We start from the raw sequence: 26,878 nt of genomic DNA on the forward strand, positions 1-26,878 counted from the left end.
CATTCTGCTGGGTGTGGAGATGTCATGCCAGGCCCCCACCTGCCAAGAATGAGGCACATTAATTTTGTCATGAACATTGATTTTAAACTGTTACTGGAGTGAAGAAAGGACTTGTTAAACAGATAAACCGTGGCTGGAAAAGACATTTGCATATTAATAGACGGTGATTGGAAGGACGAAGGACCATTCCCTGACACAGTCAACCCACAATGTGTCTTGATCACCAGGTATTGTGTGTAAAAGGGGCATTCCAGAGACTGCTAAGTCGATACAATCCAAGACGTGGTCAGTCCAGTTACTTACAAGACTAACCTGCTTGGCAATCTGGGTTTTTCTGAATTGTACAAACAGTTTGAACTCAGAGAGTGTCTGTTTGCTCCTCGACTGAGAAGATCTCTCATGTCTGCTCCCATCTCTTTCTCACAAGCCTCTGAATCCACTGAAGACACATGAACCCCAGGAGAGAAAAGTCCCCTACAGAGAACAAGGTTTAAGAAGAATACTGGGCCCCAACAAAAAGCAAGATCTACCCACAATCAAGGATTCTACAGTGAGCTCGAAGAACCATAACAAATACTCTTCAGATATTGCCTCAAACCTTTCCACTTTATTTGTCTTCTGTTCTTTTCTGTCTCTATTTGCATGTGTGTATTGCATATGCATGCTCGCATGGGCGCGTCATGTATCTGTAGGCGTAAACCGAATTAGAGTTTAAGTTTAATAAATTTTAACTTTTCTTCTTTAAACTGTCATGTTAGTCCCCGGTCTGGCAAGAATGAGGCACATTAATTTTGTCATGAACATTGATTTTAAATTATTACTGGAGTGAAGAAATGTCTTGTTAAACAGATCAGCCGTGGCTGGAAAAGACATTTCCATACTAACAGACATCGAAGGTGAGGAAGCGCATTCCAGGGCCTACTAAGGAGGATACAATCAACAAGGGCCAGGACTGGTTAGACCAGCTGGTCACATGACTACCTGGCTGTTCCAGGGTTTTCTTTTGAACTAGCCACAGAAAGTTTGCACTCAGAAAATCTGTTTGCTCCTGGACTGAGATCTCTCTCCTGTCTGCTCCCATCTCTTTCTCACAAGCCTGAATCCACTGAAGACACATGAACCCCAAGAGAGAAAAGTCTCCTACAGCGAACACGGTTTAAGAAGAATACTGGGCCCCAAAGATGAGCAGGATCTACCTACAATCAAGGACTCAACAGTGAGCTCAAAGAACTGTAACAAAAACCCATCTTCAGATATTGCCTCAAACCTTTCCACTTTAATTTTTCTTCGCTTTTCTTTCTCTATTTGCATGTGTGTATCGCTTATGCATGCTATTGTGGGACGCGACGTGCATCCGTAGGGGTTAACCAAATTAGAGTTTAAGTTTAATAAATTTCAACTTTTCTTCTTTAAACTAAGAAAGCCTGTTTGTGCTGGTTTCTTTGCCTTATAATTGGAAAGCGGTGAACAAGGGTTCACCAAGGGGGAGATAAAAAAAATACGGTGTGTTTAATACTAAACCCTGTTACAGTAAGACCAGGTGAAGGCTGAAAGGGAACCCTGGACCTCTTTCTCACCTAGTCATAACAATATGGTATAATGGTCAAATGTTTAAAATTACTTGTTTTACGCACCTGCTTCTTTTTCTTCTTTACATTATAAAAAATAGTTGCCTTCTGTGATTTACTGTCTGACTCTTATTTTATTTTCTCCAGTCTCTCCATCACCTCCCTGTTAATTCTGGAGCAAAGATCCCAGCTTGTAACAAGCTACTCCTCTATTGGCTGAAAAAAAAGTCTTGGAAACTGTCTTTCCACCAACCAAGAGTCAGATCATGAGGATGGGGATGAAATTTCCTCAAAGTGACAAGTAGAAGAGTTACTCACTGCAGTGAAATTGACCAAAAACCCATGTGAAAGAACCATAAGTAGTTGAACTGCATGGAAACTCATGTGTGGCCTTTAACGACAGTTCAGCAGGGGACAACCAGGTAATAACAATTAATGGTTCTTTCTCTTCACTTCCATATGGCTTCACTGCATTTATTTAGAGATACAGCACTGAAATAGGCCCTTCGGCCCACTGTGTCTGTGCTAACCATCAACCACCCATTTATAGTAATCCTACATTAATCCCATATTCCTACCACATCCCCACCTTCCCTCAATTCCCCTACCTACACTAGGGGCAATTTATAATGGCCAATTTACCTATCAACCTGCAAGTCTTTGGCTGTGGGAGGAAACCAGAGCACCTGGCGAAAACCCACGCAGTCACAGGGAGAACTTGCAAACTCCACACAGGCAGTACCCAGAATTGAACCCGGGTTGCTGGAGCTGTGAGGCTGCGGTGCTAGCCACTGCGCCACCCATATTTTATCAATATTTTTGATCATACTTATCAACAAGTAGCCAAGGAGGCTTTGGTCTGCGTTTAGTCTAGTTTTCACCTCTCCTAGGAGATTTTGGGTGGGATGGAGTCTGTATATATATATATCATGATGCAGAGGGTGTCACAATTGTGTTGAGCAGTCTGGATGGACCAGAGGGTCTTTTCCTGTCTTTTATTGTTTGTATGGTTAATACAGCTCTAACTTGACCTTACACTATGTCCGCCTAGCTCCCCTAACAGCAACTACTTGCATTCACAATCCTTAAAACCTTTCCTCTGCTGCAAACAGGCTGATACCCCACCCCTATACCTAACTTGAGCTCTTCCAAGCCATCTAGCACACTCTTCTCCACTGCTAGCCTTCCCCTCCTTTATCCAATCTTCTTGCAGGATAAATAGGCACAGAATGCCTGTTACAGGCAGGACCTGGGATTGGACCTCCAAATTTTAAATATCTCACCCCTTTCATGGAGAAATCCATGGAGTTCATGAGGCAGCATGAGAGATGGTGAGATGGTGGTATCTTACCATCACCATGTTACTGCAAAGGTTACTGTCCTCACTTAAGTGATGATTACTCGAATGGTCATATGAGGGCAAAAAAGGATGTTGTGTTATCATACAGTAGAATAGGTAGCGATTTGAGCCTAGCTGCTCTCCTCTTTTAAGCCGCTCCTCAAAACCCATCTCTTTGACCAAGCTTTTGGTCACCTGTCCTAATATCTCTTTATGTAGCTCAGTGTTAACTTGTTTATGGTCACATCAAATGTGTGAGGCATTTTACATTTTAAAACTTTCATCTGCCTAGGTCCTAAGCTCTGGAATTCCCTCCCTAAACCTCTCCACCTCTCTTTCTTCTTTTTAATACGCTCCTTAAAACCTACAACCTTGACCAAGCTTTTGGCCATCAGCTCTAATGTCAACATGGCTCAATGTCTAATTTTGCTTTATATGGCTTCTGTGAAGCACCTTGGGACTTTTATTACGTTAAAGGTGCTATGTAAATGGAAGTTGTTGAATGTCCCTTTATTTGCAAGTAGGAGAGGAGGTCAGACTGTGGTGTCAGAAGTGTTTCAGAGGAGAGTAGATCTGTTTTCCCTTGTTTAGACGTTAACAACTCCTTTGAATGTTGGTCATCTCCATGTAGTTCTGGTTGCGACTGAGTAAGGGCCTCCGCGCCAGCCATCAAAGACCAACCCTTTGTGAAGGACACAGATGTGAAAAGCACAGCAGGTAATTACTATGCTTGGCACCCAATCTGGGGCAAAAATGTAATGCCCCTCCCACCCTGTCCAGACAGTGAAAGCATACTTTGAACACTTGGAGTGGTTCTCTCAATGGCATGTCTAATAGAGCCTCATTGTAGAATTCCTCCACTGTTGTTCAGACCATTCTGATTGGAGTCGTTTGTCATGGGAGCTAAGGATTGTTTTTGTCACCAGGATACCATTCCTTAATCTGATTCCCTTCCCTGAAGAGTTTAGGGAGGGCCAAATTACAAAGGATTAAGGCAACTTCCTGCACATCAGGCATTGATGTGCAGGATCCTCCAGTTGACCTGGCTAAGTACCCTAGGGAATCGATTGCACCCTGGACCTTGGGATTGTCAGCACCCAATAAAACAGCACGGCTGTTTCTCATTGCTACCTAGCTGCAATGCCAAAGGTGAATTGGCCTGCTCTCCTCTAAAGGATGCGATGGGCTGATGAATGCATCACATGATATCACGCTGTGGCTCATATTTCAACAATTCCCCATGGCTGCCTGAAATAATCTTACCCATAGAACTTGAGGGCAGTGTTCACCTTCATAGGTTGCAAAAGTTGGCAGTGAATTGAGCCCCAGGCCATACGCTCATAAGGGAGGAAAGAGAAAGTTTATAGACAGGATAGTGTGACGCTATCCATGTGGAGAAATATCCAAACTACTTGGGGTGCTGATTGGGTGGTAGAATCAAACAAAAAAAAAACGGTAACCTCTTCTGTTAGCCTGCTGGGTGAAGGCACTGCCAGTGTAATACTGAGCCACACAAACCACATAGTCCTAGGTTTGATTCCCACTTTGCGTTGGATTAACTGATCTCCGCCAGGCAGCTTTTGGGCACGACAGCCTGAGTGAGGGGGTTTCCATTCCTGAGCGCTATTCTTTGGAGACCTGCCAGAAAGTACACGTGAATGGTTCAGCAATTAACCCCTCCACCATCAAATAATCTACCGGTACTCACTATCCAGGCTTCCACATATAGAATGCCCATTTGCGCGAGTTACCAAGAGAGGGGGAGGGACTGGTGCCAGTCAGACTCAGCAGAAGTCAGATAAACAGAGGATAAAGAAAACCACTCACTGAGGGGGAAACAAAATTTTTCAGATCATGCCTGGACCACTAACTGGGTTAGCGCCCCCCCCCACCCCACATCCTTGTTTTATTTAAAAACTGAGCGGGTCACAGAAACCAAAGTGATTAGAAAGTGGAACTCGCTACCACATGGAATGGTTGAGGCAAATAGCATAGATGCATTTAAGGGGAAACCAGATAACTAGATTAGGGAGAAATTAAATGTTGCATTGTTAGCAAAGCTGAAACCCATGGGATAAAAGGGGCAGTGGCAGCATGGATACAAAATTGGATAGGGGATATAAACACAGTTGTGGTGAAAGGAGCAGAGGCAGCCGGGAGCGACTTAAATACAGGCCGGAGATCGGAGCGTGGCCTTTCCTACCTGAGAAGCAGTGACAGTCTCTCTGTCTCTCAGTCTTTGCGACGGCAGGCGCTGGGTTTGAAAAGTACAAACACAACTACCAGTGACATCACAGGAAATCTGTAAACTGATTGGTTGGTAAGTAACAGCTGTTATTATCTGTAAATAACTTAAAAAAAAAATCAGAGGAAAAAAAGTATTTTTTTTAAACCCTCAAATAGCTACCTTGTAATGAGAATGTTAGTACTACTAAGGTTTTTTTCAATTAGTGTAATCTATTAATAATTACTAATTAGCATAGCACTGTTTGGACAAAGAGTGAGGCTGTGAGTTGTGTGTGAGGGATTTCACTGACTAGGGGAAAGAGGTGCTCTTTGGTCTCTTTCTTTTCTGCCTTTTCAGCCTCCACGGTACAAAGGAAGAAGCTGATTGGCAAGTAACTGGTAAGTTATTCCACTTATTACACTAGCAATAATTAGTTTGTAAAGCTAGGTAATGGCAGGGCAGCTCAGCCAAGCGGGTTGTGCCTCCAGTGGTATGTGGGAAGTCGTGGACGCACCACGTGTCCTTGGCGAACACATATGCGGGAAGTGTCACCGGCTGCAGAAGCTTGAGATCCACGTTTCAGAACTCGAGCAGCAGCTGGAGTCACTGTGGTGCATCCGCGAGGCAGAGAACTACGTAGATAGCACATTTCAGGAGGTAGTCACCTCGGAGCTTAAGAGAGCATGGGCAGAGAGGGACTGGGTGGCTGACAGACAGACAAGAAGGTCAAGGCAGGTAATGTAGGAGTCCCTGGAGGGCATCCCACTTTCTAACCAGTATTCAGTTCTGAGTACCAATGGGAGAGAGGGTTCTTCTGGAGAGTGCAGCGAGAGTCATGACCAGAGCACCATGGGTGGCTCAGCTGTGCAGTGAGGGTGGAGAAAGGACAAGAGAGCAATAATGATAAGGGATTCTATTGTTAGGGGAACAGATAGACGTTTCTGTGGTCACAGACATGATTCCAGGATGGTATTTTGCCTCCCTGGCGCAAGGATCATGGATATCACTGAGCAGCTACAAGCGTTCCGGAAGGTGAGGGTACACAGCCAGATGTCATGGTCCACATTGTACCAACGATATAGGAAGAAAGAGGGATGAGGTCCTGCAGGCCGAGTTTAAGGAGTTAGGAAAGAGATTAGCAAGCAGGACCTTAAAGGTAGTAATCTCCGGATTACTCCCAAGGCCACGTACTAGTGAGTATAGAAATAGGAAAATACATCAGATGAATGCGTGGCAGGAAAGATGGTATAGGAGGGAGGGCTTCAGGCTTCTGGGGCATTGGGACCAGTTCTGGGGAAGGTGGGATCTATACAAGTCGGACGGTCTACACCTGAACAGGACTGAGACAAATATCCTTGCAGGAAGGTTTGCTAGTGCTGTTGGGGATGGTTTAAACTAGTTTGGCAGGGAGTTGGGAACCTGAGCGCAGGCTCAGATAGGACAATTTCAGGGCAGGGAACAGGAGGCAGAAAATTAGTGAGTAACCCTGAAAGACAGAAGAAGCAAAGGTTAAAAAGTGTGCAGCACAGGAATTTGGCAGTGTTAAAGGGTATTTATTTAAATGCAAGGAGTATAGTAAATAAAGCCGATGAGCTGAGGGCACAGATAGACACATGGCAACACGATACCGTTGCTATAATGGAAACTTGGCTTAAAAAGGGTCAAGAATGGCAGCTCAACATCCCTGGATATAGAGTTTTCAGGCGGGATAGAGAGGGAAATAAAAAAGGAGGGGTTGTAGCATTATTAGTTAAGGAATCAATAAAAGCTTTGAGGAGGAATGATATAGAACAAAGAACAAAGAAAATTACAGCACAGGAACAGGCCCTTCGGCCCTCCAAGCCTACGCCGATCCAAATCCTCTATCTAAACCTGTCGCCTATTTTCTAAGGGTCTGTATCTCTTTACTTCCTGCCCATTCATGTATCTGTCTAGATACATCTTAAAAGACGCTATCGTGCCCGCGTCTACCACCTCCGCTGGTAATGCGTTCCATGCACCCACCACCCTCTGCGTAAAGAACTTTCCACTCATATCCCCCCTAAACTTTTCCCCTTTCACTTTGAACTCGTGTCCCCTTGTAATTGAATCCCCCACTCTGGGAAAAAGCTTCTTGCTATCCACTCTGTCTATACCTCTCATGATTTTGTACACCTCAATCAGGTCCCCCCTCAACCTCCGTCTTTCTAATGAAAATAATCCTAATCTACTCAACCTCTCTTCATAGCTAGCGCCCTCCATACCAGGCAACATCCTGGTGAACCTCCTCTGCACCCTCTCCAAAGCATCCACATCCTTTTGGTAATGTGGCGACCAGAACTGCACGCAGTATTCCAAATGTGGCCGAACTAAAGTCCTATACAACTGTAACATGACCTGCCAACCCTTGTACTCAATACCCCGTCCGATGAAGGAAAGCATGCCGTATGCCTTCTTGACCACTCTATTGACCTGCGTTGCCACCTTCAGGGAACAATGGACCTGAACACCCAAATCTCTCTGTACATCAATTTTCCACAGGACTTTTCCATTTACTGTATAGTTCACTCTTGAATTGGATCTTCCAAAATGCATCACCTCGCATTTGCCCTGATTGAACTCCATCTGCCATTTCTCTGCCCAACTCTCCAGTCTATCTATATTCTGCTGTATTCTCTGACAGTCCCCTTCAGTATCTGCTACTCCACCAATCTTAGTGTCGTCTGCAAATTTGCTAATCAGACCACCTATACTTTCCTCCAAATCATTTATGTATATCACAAACAACAGTGGTCCCAGCACGGATCCCTGTGGAACACCACTGGTCACACGTCTCCATTTTGAGAAACTCCCTTCCACTGCTACTCTCTGTCTCCTGTTGCCCAGCCAGTTCTTTATCCATCTAGCTAGTACACCTTGGACCCCATGCGCCTTCACTTTCTCCATCAGCCTACCATGGGGAACCTTATCAAACGCCTTACTGAAGTCCACGTATATGACATCTACATCTACATCTAAATGAATCATCAAACGAAGCCATATGGGTTGAGCTCAGAAATAAAAAAGGGGCAGCCACACTACTAGGAGTTTACTATAGACCCTCAAATAATGAGGGAGATAGAAGAACAAATATGTCGGCAAATATCTGAGTGTAAAAACTATAGGACAACAATAGTTGAGGATTTCAACTACCCTAATATCAACTGAGATACAACAATGTGAAGGGCACAAGGGGCACAAAATCATGAACTGCATTCAAGAGAACTTTTTTAGCCAGCATGTAACAAGCCCAATGAGAGGGGGTGCAATTCTAGATTTAGTCTTCGGTAATGAAGCCGCAAGTGGATGAAGTAACAGTGGGTAACCATTTTGGAGATAGTGACCCTAACACAGTTAGTTTTAGTTCAATCATGGAAAAATCATGGTTCTAAATTGGGGGAAGGCAAATTTTACAAAACTGAGAGGTGACCTGGCGAAAGTGGACGGGATACAGCTATTTGAAGGAAAATCAGTGGCAAACCAGTGGGAGGCATTCAAAAGCAAGATACTACAGGCACAGTGTAGGCATGTCGCCACAAAGATAAAGGGTGGTACTGCCAAATCTGAAGCTCCCGGTTATCTAAGTTAAGTTAAAGCAGAAAAAGAAAACTTATGACGATCACAAAAATCGTAATATTTTAGAATCGTAGAAATTTTAGAATAAATAGGAAGTGCAGAGGTGAAGTAATAAAGGAAATTAGAAAAGCAAAGAGAGGACATGAAAGATTCTTGGCAGGTAAAACCAAGGAAAACACAAAGATGTTTTATCAGTACATTAAGAGCAAGAGGATAACTAAGGAAAGGGTTGGGCCTATCAGAGATGTACAAGGGAACATATGTGTGGATGCAGAAGATGTGGGCAGGGTTCTTAATGAGTTTTTTGTCTCTATCTTCACAAAGAGAGGGATGATGCAGACATTGTAGTTAAAGAGGAGGAGTGTGAAATATTAGATACGATAAGCATAATGAGAGAGGAAGTACTAGAGGGTCTGGCATTCTTGAAAGTGGATTAATCACCAGGACCGGATAGATTGTATCTCAGGTTGTTAAAGGAAGCCAGGGGGAAATAGCAGATGTGCTGAGGATCATCTTCAAATCCTCACTAGATACGGGAGAGGTACCAGACGACTGGAGGTCTGCAAACGTTTTACCATTGTTTAAAAAGGGTGCGAGGGATAGGCTAAATAATTATAGGCCGGTCAGTCTGACCTTGGTGGTGGGAAAATTGTTAGAATCAATTCTGAGGAACAGGACTAATCACCACTTAGAAAGGCACGAATTAATCAGGGATAGTCAGCATGGATTTGTTAGGGGAAGGTCATGTCTTACAAACTTAATTGAGTTTTTTGAGGAAGTAACAAGGAGGATTGATGAGGGGAGTGCAGTGGATGTGGTCTACATGGATTTTATTAAGGCATTTGACAATGTCCCGCATGGCAGACTGGTGAGAAAAATGAAAGCCCATGGGATACAGGGGAATGTGGCAGGTTGGATCCAGAATTGGCTCAGTGACAGGAAACAAAGGGTAGTAGTCGATGGATGTTTTTGCGAATGGAAAGCTATTTCCAGTGGTTTTCCACAAGGCTCAGTGTTGGGTCCTTTGCTGTTTGTGGTATACATTAATGAGTTGGACTTAAATGTGGGAGGCATAATTGGGAGATTTGCTGATGGCACAAAAATTTGCCGTGTAGTTGATAGTGAAGAGGATAGCTGTAGACTCCAGAATGATATCAATGGTTTGGTCGAGTGGGCGGGAAAGTGGCAAATGGAATTCAATCCGGAGAAGTGTGAGGTAATACATTTGGGGAAGGCAAATAAAGCAAAGGAATACACAATAAACAGGAGGATATTGAGAGGGATAGAAGTGAGAGACCTTGGAGTGCATGTCCACAGGTCTCTGAAGATGGCAGGATAGGTAGATAGAGTGGTGAAGAAGGCATATGGAATGCTTTCCTTTATTGGCCGAGGTATAGAATACAAAAGCAGGGATGTAATGCTGGAACTGTATAAAACACTGGTTAGGCCACAGCTGGAGTATTGTGTACAGTTCTGGTCACCACATTACAGGACGGATATAATTGCTCTGGAGAGAGGACAGAGCAGATTTACAAGAATGTTGCCAGGGCTTGAAAGTTGCAGCTATGGGGAAAGATTGGGTAGGCTAGGGTTGATTCCCTAGAAGAGGAGGCTGAGGGGTGACTTAATTGAGCTGTACAAAATTATGAGGGGACGAGATAGATTAGACAGGAAGGATCTGTTTCTCTTAGCGGAGAGGTCAATTACCAGGGGCCACAGATTTAAGGTGATTGGTCGAAGGATTAGAGGGGACATGAGGAAAAACTTTTTTCACCCAGAGGGTGGTGGGTATCTGGAATTCACTGCCAGGAATGGTGGTGGAGACAGAAACCCTCAATTCTTTTAAAAGGTACCTGGACATGCACCTGATGTGCTGTAACCTGCAAGGCTATGGACCAGGTGCTGGAAGGTGGGATTAGATTGGGTGGCCTGTTTGTTCAGTCAGTACAGACCTGAAGGGCTGAATGGCCTCCTTCTGTGGTTCTATGGTTCAGACTGGAAGGAGGTTTACAGTAGAGTTCCCGAGGTTCAGGACTAGGATCACTGCTGTTTTTTATATACATTAATGACTTGGACTTGGGCGACAAGACATAATTTCAAAATTTGCAGACTTTTTTTCAATTCTTTCACAGGATGCGGTCATCACTGGCCAGGCCAGCATTTATTGCCCATCCCTAATTGCCCTTGAGAAGGTGGTGATGAGCGGCCTTCTTAACTGCTGCAGTCCATGTGGTGTAGGTACACCCACAGTGCTGTTAGGGAGTTCCAGGATTTTGACCCAGTAACGGTGAAGGAACGGCGATATAGTTCCAAGTCAGGATGGTGTGTGGCTTGGAGGGGAACTTGCAGGTGGTGATGTTCCCATGCATCTGCTGCCCTTGTTACTCTAAGTGGGAGAGATTGTGGATTTCGAAGGTGCTGTTGAAGGAGCTTTGATGAGTTGCTGCAGTGCATCTTGTAGATGGTACACACTGCTGCCACTGTGGTGGAGGGAGTGACTGTTGAAGGTGGTGGATGGGGTGCCAATCAAGCAGGCTGATTTGTCCTGGATGGTGTCAAGCTTCTTGAATGTTGTTGGAACTGCATGCATCTAGGCAAGTTGAGTGTATTCCAGCACACTCCTGACTTGTGCCTTGCAGATAGTGGACAGGCATTGGGGAGACAGGAGGTGAGTTACTCGCTGCAGAATTCCCAGCCTCTGACCTGCTCGTAGCCAGTATTTATATGGCTAATCCAGTTCAGTTTCTGGTCAATGGTTACTCCCCAGAATGTTGATAATGGGTGATTCAGCGATGGTAATGCCTTTGAATGTCAGAGAGAGATGGTTAGATTCTCTTGTTGGAGATGGTCATTGCCTGGCACTTGTGTGGCGCAAATGTAACTTGACATGAAACTTGGAAGTGTAGTAAACAGTAAAACCTCAAAAGTGGGGAAAGACAGGCTGGTACAACGGCTGGTGACTTGGCAGATGAAATTCAACACAAAGTATGAAGTGATACATTTTGATAGGAAGAATGAGGTGGGATCATACAAGCTAAAGGGTGCAATTTCACAGAATTACTGAATTGCTACAGTGCAGAAGGAGGCCATTCGGTCCATCATTTCTGCACCAGCTCTCACTTCCCTGTAACCCTGCACATTCTTCTTTTTTATATAACAGTCTAATTCCCTTTTGAATGCTTCAATTGAACCTGCCTCCACCACACTCTCAGGCAGCGCATTCCAGACCTTAACCACTCGCTGCGTGAAAAAGCTTTTCCTCATGTCACTTTTGCTTCTCTTACCAAATACTTTAAATCTGTGCTCTCTCGTTCTCGATCCTTTCACGAGTGGGAACAGTTTCTATCTACTCTGTCCAGACCCCTCATGATTTTGAATACCTCTATCAAATCACCTCTCGGCCTTCTCTTCTCCAAGGAAAACAGCCCTAAATTCTCCAATCTATCTTCATAACTGAAGTTCCTCAACCCTGGAACCATTCTCGTGAATCTTTTCTATACTCTCTCCAATGCCCTCAGGTCTTTCCTAAAGTGCAGGGGCCAGAACTGGACACAATAATCCAGTTGAAGCCGAACTATTGTCTTATACAAGTTCAACACAACCTCCTTGCTCTTGTGCTCTATGCCCCTATTAATAAAGCCCAGGATACTGTATGCTTTATTAACTACTCTCTCAACCTATCCTGCCATCTTCAATTACTTATGCACATATACACCCAGATCCCTCTGCTCCTGCACCCCCTTTAGAATTATACCCTTTATTCTATATTGTCTCTCCATGTTCTTCCTACCAAAATGAATCACTTCACATTTCTCTGCGTTGAACTTCCACCTGCTACCTGTCTGCCCATCCCACCAACATGTCTATGTCCTTTTGAAGTTCTACACTATTCTCCTCACAGTTCGCAATGCTTCCAAGTTTCGTATCATCTGCAAACCTTGAAATTGTGCCCTGTACACCAAGGTCTAGGTCATGAATATATATCAGGAAAAGCAACACTGACCCCTGGGGAACTCCACTACAAACCTTCCTCCAGCCCAAGAAACATCCATTAACCACTACTCCTTCCTGTCACTCAGCCAATCCCTTTTATTCCATGAGCTACAAGTTTGCTCACAAGTCTATTGTGAAGCAGTTGCAAGGACAGAGAGAGTTGGGGAGATGGGGGGGGGGGGGGGGGGGCGGTGGGTGGTGTTTGTGCACAAATCTCTGGCATGACAGGTTAGCAAAGCAGTTGATAAAGTACATGGGATCCTGGGTTTTATAAATAGAAGCACAGCACTCGGAAGCCAGGAAGTTCTGTTAAACCTATATAAAATACTAGTTCAGCTTTAGCTGAAGTATTGTGTCCAATTTTGTACACCACACATTTGGAAGGACATGAAGGCTTTGGAGAGGGTACAGAAGAGATTTACTAGAATGGTTCTGGGGATGAGGGATTAGAGTTAGGTGGATAGACTGCAGCAGTTGTGGTTGTTCTCCTTGGAGATTAACTGGATTGCTCTTCAAAAGAGCCAACATGGACTTGATGGGTCAAGTGGCCTCCTTCTCTGCTGTACTATTCTATGATTCTAGAAGGATATGCTGATAGGGTGGGAATCAGCATAGATCAGTTAGGCCAAATGCATGTTTCTGTAAATACTATGTAAATGTAGCAGTTCTTGGAGTAGCTTCCTCCCCATGAACCAAAGGCTAACACTGTATCTAGAATTGCCATCCTAGAAGATACAGTTCCTTTTAGTCGTGGATACACAGGTCAGTAACTGTACTCGTTGAAACCGCTGACACCTTATCTCTCCAGGCATCATGATAATGTACTCCTTCAGCCACATCTGGGATTCCTGCTGGAGGTGGTGCTAGTTGGAGGTCCACCCGGAATGATGGAGAGCATTCTGTCACTTTGGTGGAATACCCGTTCAGTCTCAGTTGTGGAAAAATGAGCCCCGTGGGATGGGAGCCCAAATTGGCAGTTTCCACATGTCAGATTCACTCCAATACATTGAAAAGCTGCAAACCCAACAAGCGGTCTGCTGATTCAGAAGCCACATGTCCAGCTCTGAGCCAATAATGGGCAGGAAGATCCCAGGTTTGATTTTTGGCTTGCGCTGATCTCTGTAGCAGGGCCACCACGACTGATCCACGAAAGCCTTGGGTTTAGGAAAGTAAAACTCGCCACTTTCAGCAACTCCCAGTGGAATTCAATGTAGACGGATGTTGGAGGAGGACAGAATTGGGCTTGGCTGCGATGCCTTCCATTGTTGGGATAGCCTCTTAGCCCTCAGTGTCAAGTCCAGATCTGATTAATGCCTTGGAGACTTGTATTAATCATAGAATGATACAGCGCAAAAAGGAGGCCATTCCACCCATCATGCCTGAGCCAGCTCTTTGAAGGAAAAAAAGACTTGCATTTATAAAGCACCTTTCAGGATCTCAGGACATCCCAAAGCACTTTACAGCCACTGAAGTACTTTTGAATTGAAGACACTGTTGTAGTGTAGGAATTCTGGCAGCCAATTTGCAAGTGATAATGACCAGATAATGCTTTTTTTTTTATTAGCGTCATTGATTGAGGGATAAACATTGGCCAGTACACCAGGCAGGACTTCCCTGCTTTTCAACACAGAGCAATGGGACCTGAGAGGGCAGACAGGGCCTTGGTTTAACATCTCATTTGAAAGACAGAGCAGCCTTCCTTGAGTATTCACTGGGAGCATCAGTCTGGATTTTGTGCTCAAGTCTCAAGGCTAGGGAGTCGGCCAGGATCTCAAACAAACTCCCTGCTCTTCAAGAGCTCTTGGTGCCGTTTCTATAACATTCACCTGAAACAATGCAACAGTCCACCAGCGCTGCAGCACTTTGCCAGGCTAGATTACAAACTTATTAGGGCTACATTCACAGTTAGCAGGGTATTAGTTCTCAGAATTTTCAGGTGACAATTTACATTGTGATGGAGTAAAATTTCCTTCCATTGGAATAGATTCTTCCTTCAAAAAAAAAAGTTAAGTCTACAACTGCACAGTTTATTACCAAAAAGAGCCTCCAGTAATGAGGTTACAGGCCATTAAACATTTTAAGAGGCTATTTTTGTGGGAATATGAAAGACACATGCACTATTGCAGAACGTCCTAAAGTGCTTCACAGCCAATGAAGTTCTTTAGAAGGGTCTTCCACGTCGTAAGGATGTGGAAAACCCGTACCAGCTTGCCCTGCCCACTTTGCAGCAAGAACGGTGCTTTCTAGCTACAGATCCCCTCCCCAGCACAGTGCAATCGGGATCAGAAACCCCCTTTCAAGGTCAGAGATTCCATTATACACATCATTCTGGCTTGGGAAGAGGTCCATTGATAACCAGATTAATTGCAGAATTATAGTTGCAGGACCATAATATTTAAAGGTTCAGTTATAAGCCATTATAGTCTGCACTGCCCAATACACACTCCACAGCATAGTTAGGATGTCAAAGCTCACATTGGATTCCCAGCTAATGTACCAGCTCATTCTCTACCCAGATGTATAATAAAGTGGAACACAGTGGTGAAAAAATAAGCAGAACAATATTCCTCTTTTCTGTCAAGCTGCCAACAAAATTGAAGTTTGCTTTCATTAGGCTAAACTTTCTTGAATTATTTACAATGATATTAAAGGGGTGGCAACACTTCAGAGAGTTGATTTATTGTAAAAATGTTACACTCAAAACATGATAAACTTGCAACAGAGGCAGGGTGCAAATATTCTGATGTTGGAATCTTCCTGATTTAGAAAGTGAGCCCCAATACAGACAGTTCAAGCCACAAACTGAAGGTAACTTTCAAGGCACATATCCACTCTTTTAAGTCAAATGTTAAGGTATCAAGCTCCTCTTCCAGTTTCCTCCTCCTTGCCTGCCTGAAGGAGCCACAGATTTTCTGCTCACGTTGAAGGCTCAGGGTGGGTTTTTTTTTGACAGAAGTGTAAGTTGGTAGACGAATGATGTGAGGAGACCCGCTGGTATGAATTGTCCCATGATCATCCAAGTGATTGTTCGCACGTAAACCTGAAGCAAGTCAAGCCTGTGCAATGAAGCCAAATCTGATCCAGTCCTCATTTAACATGAACAGGGCCAAGTGATGAAGCTGGAAAGCAATCAGGAAAAACAATCCTGGCTAGTTCCCCCTTCCTAGTCCAAGAGCAGTATGATTAACTGCAGCACCTCCTTGACTGCCATCCTCGTCGATAGCTGCTAACTCAGTATAAGAATCTGACTTGGATCCTTCCTAATTTGTGAGGCTCAGGGAAACTATCTTTGCCTTGGAGTTGCTGAGGCAACCACCATTTGCAACTTGAAAAAAATTATTTCCGATTTACACTATTCAAAGACGTGAACAAACAGACACAAGTGAATATATGTACATTTAAAAAAAGACAACAAATAAATCCACTGTGAAATTAGGCAGTTCTTCTTCTTTGGCCTCCCTATCTCGAGAGACAATGGATAAGCACCTGGAGGTGGTCAGTGGTTTGTGAAGCAGCGCCTGGAGTGGCTATAAAGGCCAATTCTAGAGTGACAGACTCTTCCACAGGTGCTGCAGATAAAGTTGGTTGTCGGGGCTGTTACACAGTTGGCTCTCCCCTTGCACCTCTGTCTTTTTTCCTGCCAACTACTAAGTCTCTTCAACTCGCCACACTTTAGCCCCGCCTTTATGGCTGCCCGCCAGCTCTGGCGAACGCTGGCAACTGACTCCCACGACTTGTGATCAATGTCACAGGATTTCATGTCGCGTTTGCAGACGTCTTTATAGCGGAGACATGGACGGCCGGTGGCGAGCTCGCTGTACAATGTGTTTTTGGGGATCCTGCCATCTTCCATGCGGCTCACATGGCCAAGCCATCTCAAGCGCCGCTGACTCAGTAGTGTGTATAAGCTGGGGATGTTGGCCGCCTCGAGGACTTCTGTGTTGGACTACTAACACTACTGTGTTAGGCAGTAGAGCAGCTTAATTAAATAACCCATTTATAAACCCAAATCCACCACTTTGACCTACTTCATTTTTACATTTTAGACTATGGTAAATTTAATGCACCAGTTAAGAAAATTAAACTGACAGCAAACGGTTGGGAAACAGAAACAGACAGCATTGCAACTGCACCACTCGCCAGTCAGCATCCGAAAGGGGAACATCTGGTGATGGGTCCATTTTCAGATCCATTTCCATCATTTGCTGTTTCAATTTCCAATCTCCAGCATAATATTGCCACCATCCTCCTACCTCCGCTCTCTGGGAGCAGAGTCAGTGATGAATTTAAAGGCAGTTTTTGCGCTGCAGATTAGCTTTGCCTGAACTACCAATAGCTCAGTTGAGGGCTATGGCAGCCCTCGAGGAGAGGAAATCACCAGACTCCGATTGAGGTCTTGGGAGGTGGGTCCTTGGCGATCCGACTCACTGCCTAGACACTGCTGAGGCACATTTCATACCGACCAATGGCACTGGGCAAAACTTGCACTGCTCCCTGGCTGCACAGCTGAGCACCACAAGCAGCAACTCCAATGACGTTACCCAGCTGCAGGAACAATGGATTGATTTTTCCAAAGGAGTACTTAACATTTAAAAAAAAATTTGGCCAATAAGTGCATTGTGAATAGTCCTGCAGCTGGTTTCCTCGCAGGAGATGGATTTCTGAACAATTAACTTAAAGATCGTCATAGAAAAAAGACAGAGGGGTGACCAGAAAGGTCTTTAAAATTATGAAAGGTTTGATAGGAAAGACGCAGAGATGTCTCCAATCGCGGGTAAAATCAGAACCAGAGGACATAAATACAAGATAGTTATTAATAAATCCAATGGGGAATTCAGGAGAAACTTCATTACCCAGAGAGGGTTTAGAATGTGGAACTCTTTACCACAAGGAGTAGTTGGGGTGACTAGCACAGATAAAGTTAAGGGGAAGCTGGATAAATACTTGAGGGAGAAAGGAATAGATGGATAGGCTGACAGGGGTAGATGAGGAATAGTGGGAGGAGGCTCATGTGGAGCACAAACATTGGTACAGAGACAGTGAGACGCAGGGCCAGTTTCTGTAAATATTTTGTAACGTTTAAAAAATGTAAAAAAATTGCCTAATGTAGTTTTCTCTCTCCACTTCCCCTTGTCCAAACTTTCCTTTTCAGTCATCTCCTTAAAGAAAGCAGTTCAATAGTCCTGTGACTCTGCCCTCTCTCCAGGCTGAAGGTTTTTGCGGAGTCTGTGCATCTGATTCAGCGATTCTGTAAGGAAAGTCCCAATTGTGTTAATCTCCATTAGAGTGAGATTGTCCAGCTGGGGGGAGAAAAAGTGAACAATTATTAAAATTTTCTTACTGAATCTTTACAAAACAAAGGAAGTCAGCTATGCCCATTTTCCACTGGGAACCATTACCTCAAATGCACAGACACACACACAGACACGTGTTCAGAATCTACAACTGCAACTTCAGCTTCTAGGTGAAGCAGAGACTCCAGTATTCCTACAGGAGGCTGTGCATTTTCAGTCACTATAATCCTTGGGTAAGTGCCTATATGAATCACCTTTCCCTAACTGTGCCAAGTAGAAACGGGCAGTAGTCCCACTAGGATCAATTCCCTCGGCAGTTTTGCAGTTTGAGATATTATAGAAACTTTTTCAACACAAATTATATTTTTACAGCACATTTAACATAATAAAACATCTCAAGGCCCTGCATAGAAGTGTTACAGAACAAAATAGGACAGCAAGCCATATAAGGAGCCATTAGGGCAGATGACAAAAAACTTGGTCAAACAGGTAGGTTTCTAAGAGTATCTTAAAGAAGGAAAGCGAGGTACAGAGAGATTTAAGGAGAGGGTTTGGACAGATTAGCTGAGGCAGGGAGAAGCGTCAGGTAATGTTAGAGGTGGAAATCGGTGGTCTTAATGGTGACACACCTCGTCTGTGTGACATGACCAGAGAGGAGGAGGAGGCCAGGGAACTTTTAAAATGTTCGGAACACACTCTGCCCTTTTGTGCACAGGATTTACTGAAACCCTAACTCATGAGCTCCCCCTCCAGGCTGCAAACTGAACAGCTGCAGAAGAACGATCAGTGGGAGACTGAACCTGGGGCCGAGCTGATATGCGGCGATCAGTTGCATGCCAGTGTACGATCGGAGTCATTGGGAAGCATTTGAAATTACTATTAATTCTACTGTCAAAAGGGAGGATCACGTACACAGTGAGAAAGACTTACATTTATACAGCATCTTTCATGAGCTCAGTACATTCTGAAGCACTTTACAGCCAATGATATACTGTTCAGGTTATTCACTGTTGTAAGAATAAAATGTGGGGATCACAACATTTGCCCAACTACTGTATAATACACGCTGTTATATTTCACCTCAGAGACTCCACTGTTTTTCAGTATAAAAAAGGTCCTGGATTATTTATTCTGATCCTAGTTTCAACTAGAAATCCCCACCCACTTAGAAGCAGGTTTGAGCCACACTGCGAGATTCTCAGAGTGCTGAATGGCAATCTCCTGCCATCTACAGCATATGCAGAGTTGTCGTGGTTGCATCAATGATAAAGTCAGCTTACGGGCACAAGGGTAACTGTCTAACAGTGAAGCTCCCCTAATAGCTCAGTTAGTAGAGCCATTGAGCAGCGTGGAACAGCCATATGGACTGGAACGATCTCAACCTTCGGTCCGTGCTCAGTTAGGTTCTCTCAGTCTGGGCCAGTTTGATGTCCTATAACTAGCCTCAGGCTCCCTGAGACGATGAGGATGTAGCATCACTGAACTAGAGGCCCAGGCTAATGCTCCAGAAACATGGGTTTGAATCACACCATAGCAGATGGTGAAATTTGAGTTCAATTAATAAAACTGGAATTAAAAAGCCAGTCTAACGGTAACCATGAAAACATTGTCGATTGTTGTAAAAACCCATCTGGTTCACTATTGTCCTTTGGGAAGGAAATCTGCTGTCCTTACCTGGTCTGGCCTACATATGACTTCAGACCTACAGCAATCTGGCTGACGCTTAACTGCCCTCTGAAATGGGCTAGCAAACCCCTCAGTTGTATCAAACCACTACAAAGTCTAAGAAAAGGAACGAAACCAGATGGACCACCGAGGCACCGAATCGACAACGGCAAACCCAGCCCCGTCAACCCTGCAAAGTCCTTCTTACTAACATCTGGGGGCTTGTGCCAAAGTTGGGAGAGTTGTCCCACAGACTAGTCAAGCAACAGCCTGACATAGTCATACTCACGGAATCATAGCTTGCAGACCATGTCCCAGACACCACCATCACCATCCCTGGGTATGTCCTGTCCCACCAGCAGGCAGACCCAGCAGAGTGGTATATAGTCGGGAGGGAGTTGCTCTGGGAGTCCTCAACATGGACTCTGGATTCCATGAAGTCTCATGGCATCAGATCAAACATGGGCAAGAAAATCTCCTGCTGATTACCACCTACCACCCTCCCTCAGCTGATGAATTAGTTCTTCTCTATATTGAACACCAATTAGAAGGAGCATTGATGGGAGCAAGGACGCAGAATGTATGCTGTGTGGGGGACTTCAATGTCCATCACCAAGAGTGATGCAGTAGCACGACTACTGAGCAAGCTGGCTGAGTCCTAAAGGACATAGCTACTAGACTGGGTCTGCGGCAGGTGGTGGGGGAACCAACAAGAGGGAAAAGCCAACTTGACCTGGTCCTCACCAGTCTACCTGTCGCAGATGCATCTGTTGATGACAGTATTGGTAGGAGCGACCACCACACAGTCCTTGTGGAGAGGATGTCTCATCTTCAAATTGAAGATACCAATCGTCATGTTGTGTGGCACTACCATCGTGCTAAATGGGATCAGATTTCGAACAGATCTAGCCACTCAAAACTAAGCATTCATGAGGTGCTGTGGGCCATCACCAGCAGCAGAATTGTACTCAACCACAATCTGTAACCCCATGGCCCAGCATATACCCCACTCTACCATTACCATCAATACGGGAGACCAACCCTGGTTCAATGAAGAGTGTGGTAGAGCATGCCAGGAGCAGCACCAGGGATACCTCAAAAGGAGGCGTCAGCCTGGTGAAGCTACAACACAGGACTACTTGTGTGTCAAACAGAAAAAGCAGCATGTGATAGACAGAGCTGAACAATCCCAACGGATCAGATCTAAGCTCTGCAGTCCTGCCACATCCAGTCGTGAATGTTGGTGGACAATTAAACAACTAACTGGAGGAAGAGGAGAAGACTCCACAAATATCCCCTCAACGATGGGGGAGACCAGCACATCAGTGCAAAGGAAAAGGCTGAAGCATTTGCAACAGTCTTCAGCCAGAAGTGCTGAGTGGATGATCCATCTCAGCCTCCTCCTGAAGTCCCCAACATCACAGGTGCCAAACTTCAGCCAATTCGATTCACTCCACTTGATATGAAGAAACGACTGATGGTACTGGATACTGCAAAGGCTCTGGGCCCTGACAACATTCTGGCAACAGTACGGAAGACTTGTGCTCCAGAACCAGCCACGCCCCGAGCCAAGCTATTCTAGTACCACTACATCTACCCAACAATGTGGAAAATTGCCCACAAAAAGCAGTGATGGACGGGGTCGTCGACAGTGCTAGCAGGTGGCACTTGCTCAGCAATACCTGCTCACTAACACTCAGTTTGGGTTCTGCCAGGGCCACTCGGCTCCTGACCTCATTAGAATCTTGGTCCAAACATGGACAAAAGAGCTGAACTCAAGAAGTGAGAGTGACTGCCCTTGACATCAAGGCAGCATTTGACCGAGTAAGGCATCAAGGAGCCCTAGCAAAACTGCAGTCAATGGGAATCAGGCGGGAAACTCTCCACTGATTGGAGTCATACCTAGCACAAAGGAAGATGGTTGCGATTGTTGGAGGTCAATCATCTCAGCTCCAGGACAGTTCCTCAGGGTAGTGTCCTAGGCCAAACCATCTTCAGCTGCTTCATCAGTGACCTTCCCTCCATTATAAGGTCAGAAATGGGGATGTTCGATTATTGCACTACATTCAGCACCATTTGTGATTCCTCAGACACTGAAGCAGCCCATGTCCTGGACATCATCCAGGCTTGAGCTGATAAGTGGCAAGTAACCTTCATGACACACAAGTGCCAGGCAATGACCATCTCAAACAAGAGAGAGAATCTAACCATCTCCCTTTGATGTTCAATGGCATTACCATTACTGAATTCCACACTACCAACATCCTGAGAGTGACCATTGACCAGAAACTGAACTGGATCAGCCACATAAATACTGTGGCTACAAGACCAGGTCAGAGCTGGGAATTCTGCAGCGAATAACCCACCTCCTGTCTCTCTAAAGCCTGTTCACCATTTACAAGGCAAAAGTCAAGTGTGTGATGGAATACTCTCCACTTGACGAGTGCAGCTCCAATACTCAAGAAGCTCGACACCATCCAGGGCAAAGCAGTCTGCTTGATTGGCACCCCATCCACCACCTTCAACATTCATTCCCTCCACTACTGCCGCACAGTGGCAGCAGTGTGCACCATATACAAGATGCACTGCAGCAACTCACCAACAGCACCTTCAAAACCCGCGACATCTACCACCTAGATGGACAAGGGCAGCAAGTGCATGGGAACACCACCACCTGCAAGTTCCATTCCAAGCCACACACCATCCTGACTTGGAACTATATCGTCGTTCCTTCACTGTCGCTGGGTCAAATTCCTGGAACTCCCTTCCTAACATCCCAAGAACTGCAGTGGTTCAAGAAGGCAGCTCACCACCACCTTCTCAAGGGCAATAAATGCTGGCCTAGCCAGTGACCCCCACATCCCATGAACAAATAAAAAAAAAAGCAGCCAGTAATCCGGACCACTGTGCATTGGTGTGCAGGAGAACAGTACGAAGTAGCATTGTGACACCTCACCCAATTGAGTAGTCCATACAAGCCTAGATCCGCCGCCCCCCCCCATTCACTGTTCACCCATTTTATTCTTAATCAGGTTAATGCCAGCATGTGACGAACTCCCATCAGAAAATCGAGGCCTTACCATCTCTACACACTCTCGCCTGGGAGAGGTACGGACTCTGGTGACACTGAACCTTACTATCGGAGAGGGAAGGATGGGACAAAATTAGAGCAAAGTTTCAGTGTATGTGCAGTCGTCCGATCCAATCAGAATCGGGTTTGGTATTTAAGGTGAGCACTCATCCAGCTACCACGGGCCTGCCCTGTAGTTCCCGCCAGCTCCCAAGAAGTCCCTAAAAAACCGTGGACCATTCCTAGCATCTCTCTCTCAATGTTCAGTATCCAGCACACATTGTAAAACAGCCTGACACATGCACAGCTCTACATAAATACAAGCTGCTTTTGTTTTGAATTACGGTATCAGAAGCTCAGAGCTAATCACCCAGCCGGCTACCGAAATCTCACTAGTAAAATGACTCAAACCAAAACTGTCTGCACCTTCCTGTCAGACTGCCTTCCACAATGGTAATAAGTGAAGAACAGCACCCTCTAGTGGCAGGGAAATACACAAAGGATCCAAACTTCTTGACACATTTAATTTAGGGACATTTGAAACTCAATATTTTTATTTACAAAAATATGTTTAAAAAAAAAAGAATTTGAAAAAATGCCAAAGAGTAGGGAAAAGTTGCATGAATCCTTGAAGTATTCAGTGCCCTGTAAGCACCTTGGGATGGCTTACCATGTGACAAATGTAAGTTGTTGTTTTCATTAAAGTCAAAATGACATCACATGGGTTCAACTTTGTCCAGTTAAGGGGAAGGAGGAAAGACTCAGGTTTGTGGGAAAGCCAGAAACAACACTTGCAATTCAAAACCAGTTTGAAAAAAAACAGGCTGTAAAAATAGAAAGCATGTGGAATATCAACGAGGAAATTTGGATACGTTGGTGAGTGGGAGGGAGATATGGGTAATATAGACAACACTTGGGAAATAACTAGGAACCTAGTCATCAGCTCAATCCATGCAACTCCATGCTTAAGAGTGGACCATCTCCAACCACTTCCTTGTATTCCTCACCACCAACTCCCTCACTACCCCCAATCCCCCTCTGTGGATAAAACTCTCTCCTGAGTCACTTACAAACTGCGAACAACCAAACCATTTGTCCTGCATTCACCGTGGTAGTTTTGCACCCGATTTGCTCAACTGTTTCCTCATCTGCATCGTTGACGTCCTTTACCCCAAAAAACCCTTATCCACCTGCGTTCTGATTGTTCTTTCCCCCCTGGTTGGAATCCATGTTCACTCCCTCAAGTCCAAAGGGTGCAGACTTCACCTTATTTAGTGCACAACAGGTGTAGCCGTGTACGCCAGGTCTGGCTGGACCATGTTAAGCACTGGCGAGTCTTATTCTTGTCTGCCAAAAGTCACCCACAAGTGAGCAGAGATAGTCCCGACTTCTTGCTGGTACGACCAATTGTCCAAAATCTCTCAGCTCTTCCCTCTCCATCTTCGCCTTCAAGTACAAGGAACACTTGGACTTCTTTGTCACAAAAACTGAAGCCATCTGTTCAGCGGCCTGCTACCTTCTCCCACTTTCCCACCAAGCCAAACCTCCCCAATGGCACCAACTTCCACGGCTTTACCACCAGCTCTGTAACACCCCCAAGCTACCATCTCATGCTGAAGACAGTTTGCAACCTTTATTCAACCCAAGCTGCGCTTCCGACTCCATATCTTCGACATTGCAAAGACCATCTACATCATGGGTTTCGTCTCCTGCCTCAACCCAGCTGTTGTTGAAACCCTGTCATGTTTTTGTCACCTCTAAACCCAACTATCCTGGGCAGCCTCCCACCTGCAAGATTATTAGGTTACTAAAAGTTACTAACCAGGGTAGTAATTGTTAAAATCCAGCTATTATAAACTAACAATTGACGTATTATTATAAACTGACATTTAGTTTTATTAGAACCCTTCTTTGTAGTATGGTTAAAGTGGAAAAACTTAGGAAATAGGGCACAGTATAGTTGAGATGTCATGGTAGAGGGATTCTGGGAGATTATGGCAAGTTTTCAAATGCTCACTTGCAGCAAAAGGGTGAGACCTTGAGAGCAGACAGTGAAAACAGCTTGTGTAGACTTGCCTTGTAAGGAGATAAGGAACCTTGAAATGTAAAAGCATTGAAATAAAGTACAGAGGAGAGAGCGAGAGCATCTGACAAGGAAAACTTGAAGACCAAAAGCTGCAAGAGAAAGAGTCGTGCGCTCAGCCATCTCCAATTCGGGAAATATCTGTGTTAAACTGTTAATTACTGCCTGAGTTTGAGACAATGGTTTATCTGAAAACTTAATAAATTTGTCCTTACCTTTATCTGAATAAAGTAGGTTCATCAGCTTTGTGCTGCCAAGTCTGTTCCCACCTTAGAAAGTGGTATAAAACACCCCTATCTTAATCACATCTTACACAAACTCCACAATCTTCAGCTCATCCAATTTCTGGCACCTGTATCATATCCTGCACCAAGTCTCGCTTGCCCACCCCCTGACCTAGAATGCCTCCCAGTTCCCCAAAGCCTCCAAGTTAAATTTCTCATGTTTAAATCCCTTCATGGCCTTGCTCACTATCATTATAATCTGTGGCTACAACCACAGCCAGAAACTCTGCATTCTTCTAACTCTGGTCTCTTGCACATCCCACCATCGGATGCCTCGAAATTCATCTTTGAAGTTCCTTGCTTAAATCCCTCTGCTTCTCCTCCACCTCCCTCTTCTCCTTTATGACCCACTGACGAAGCTTTTGGTTACTCCTCCGAATCTCTCTGTTTTGTCTCAGCATCTTTTATGTCTCCTGATTGAACCATTGTGAAGCCTCATGGAGTGTTTCTCTCAATACTACAGAAAGCCGAAAGGAGTATAGAAAGTGGAGTGGTGAAATCAAAAAGAAAATTAGGAAAGCTAAGAGAAATGTTCAGCACCATTTGCAACTCCTCAAATACTGAGGCAGTCCGTGTAGAAATGCAGCAAGACCTGGACAATATCCAGGCTTGGGCTGATAAGTGGCAAGTAACATTCGTGCCACACAAGTGCCAGGCAATGACCATCTCCAACAAGAGAGAATCTAACTATCTCCCCTTGACATTCAATGGCATTACCATCGCTGAATCCCCCACTATCAACATCCTCGGGGCTACCATTGACCAGAAACTGAACTGGAGTGGTCATATAAATACCGCAGCTACAAGAGCAGGTCAGAGGCTAGGAATCCTGTGGCGAGTAACTCACCTCCTGACTCCCCAAAGCCTCTCCACCATCTACAAGGCACAAGTCAGGAGTGTGATGGAATACTCTCCACTTGCCTGGATGGGTGCAGCTCCAACAACTCTCAAGAAGCTCGACATCATCCAGAACAAAGCAGCCCACTTGATTGGCACCCCATCTACAAACATTCACTCCCTCCACCACCGACGCACAGTGGCAGCAGTTTGTACCATCTACAAGATGCACTGCAGCAACACACCAAGGCTCCTTTGACAGCACCTTCCAAACCCGCGACCTCTACCACCTCGAAGGACAAAAGCAGCAAATACATGGGAACATTACCACCTGGAAGTTCCCCTCCAAGCCACACACCATCTTGACTTGGAACTATATCGCCGTTCCTTCACAGTCGCTGGGTCAAAATCCTGGAACTCCCTTCCTAACAGCACTGTGGGTGTACCTACCTCACATTGACTGCAGCGGTTCAAGAAGGCAGCTCACCACCACCTTCTCAAGGGCAATTAGGGATGGGCAATAAATGCTGGCACAGCCAGTGATGCCCACATCCCATGAATGAATTTTTAAAAAAAGCATGAAAGAATATTGGCAAGCAAAAATCAAGGTGAACCCAAAGACGTTTTATCAATACATCAAGAGTAAGAGGATAACAAAAGGTATGACAAGGGCCCATAAAAGATCAAAAAAAGGTAAACTATAATGTAGGGGCAGAAGATATTGGTATTCTTAATGAATACTTTGCATGTCTTCACAAACGATGGGGACAATGCAGGTATTGTAGTTAAGGAAGAGGGGTGTGAAGTTTTGGATGTGGTAAACATAGGGAGAGAGGAAATATTAATGGGATTAGCATCCTTGAAAGTTGATTAATTACCAGGGCTGGATGAAATGTACCCCAGGCTGTTCAAAGAAGCAAGAGA

General features: G+C 44.9%; 1 protein-coding gene across 2 annotated transcripts in view; it reads right to left on the reverse strand.

Annotated features, from left to right (window-relative positions):
• Positions 1 to 26,878, reverse strand: part of gins2 (GINS complex subunit 2) — a 47,431-nt gene that overhangs the window by 12,044 nt on the left and 8,509 nt on the right. Inside the window, exon 5 of one of the 2 annotated variants that reach the window (XM_068049868.1) lies at positions 15,367 to 18,021. The exons of the other annotated variant lie outside the window; for it this stretch is intronic. Within the exon in view, the coding sequence (XP_067905969.1) occupies positions 17,896 to 18,021 (126 nt within the window). The 3' untranslated portion in view covers positions 15,367 to 17,895. Of the gene's footprint in view, positions 1 to 15,366; positions 18,022 to 26,878 lie in introns of those variants that run through there. 2 annotated transcript variants of the gene reach the window in all.

The sequence above is a fragment of the Heterodontus francisci genome, chromosome 17 (genome assembly GCF_036365525.1).
Source record: "Heterodontus francisci isolate sHetFra1 chromosome 17, sHetFra1.hap1, whole genome shotgun sequence".
NCBI classification, from domain to species: domain Eukaryota; kingdom Metazoa; phylum Chordata; class Chondrichthyes; order Heterodontiformes; family Heterodontidae; genus Heterodontus; species Heterodontus francisci.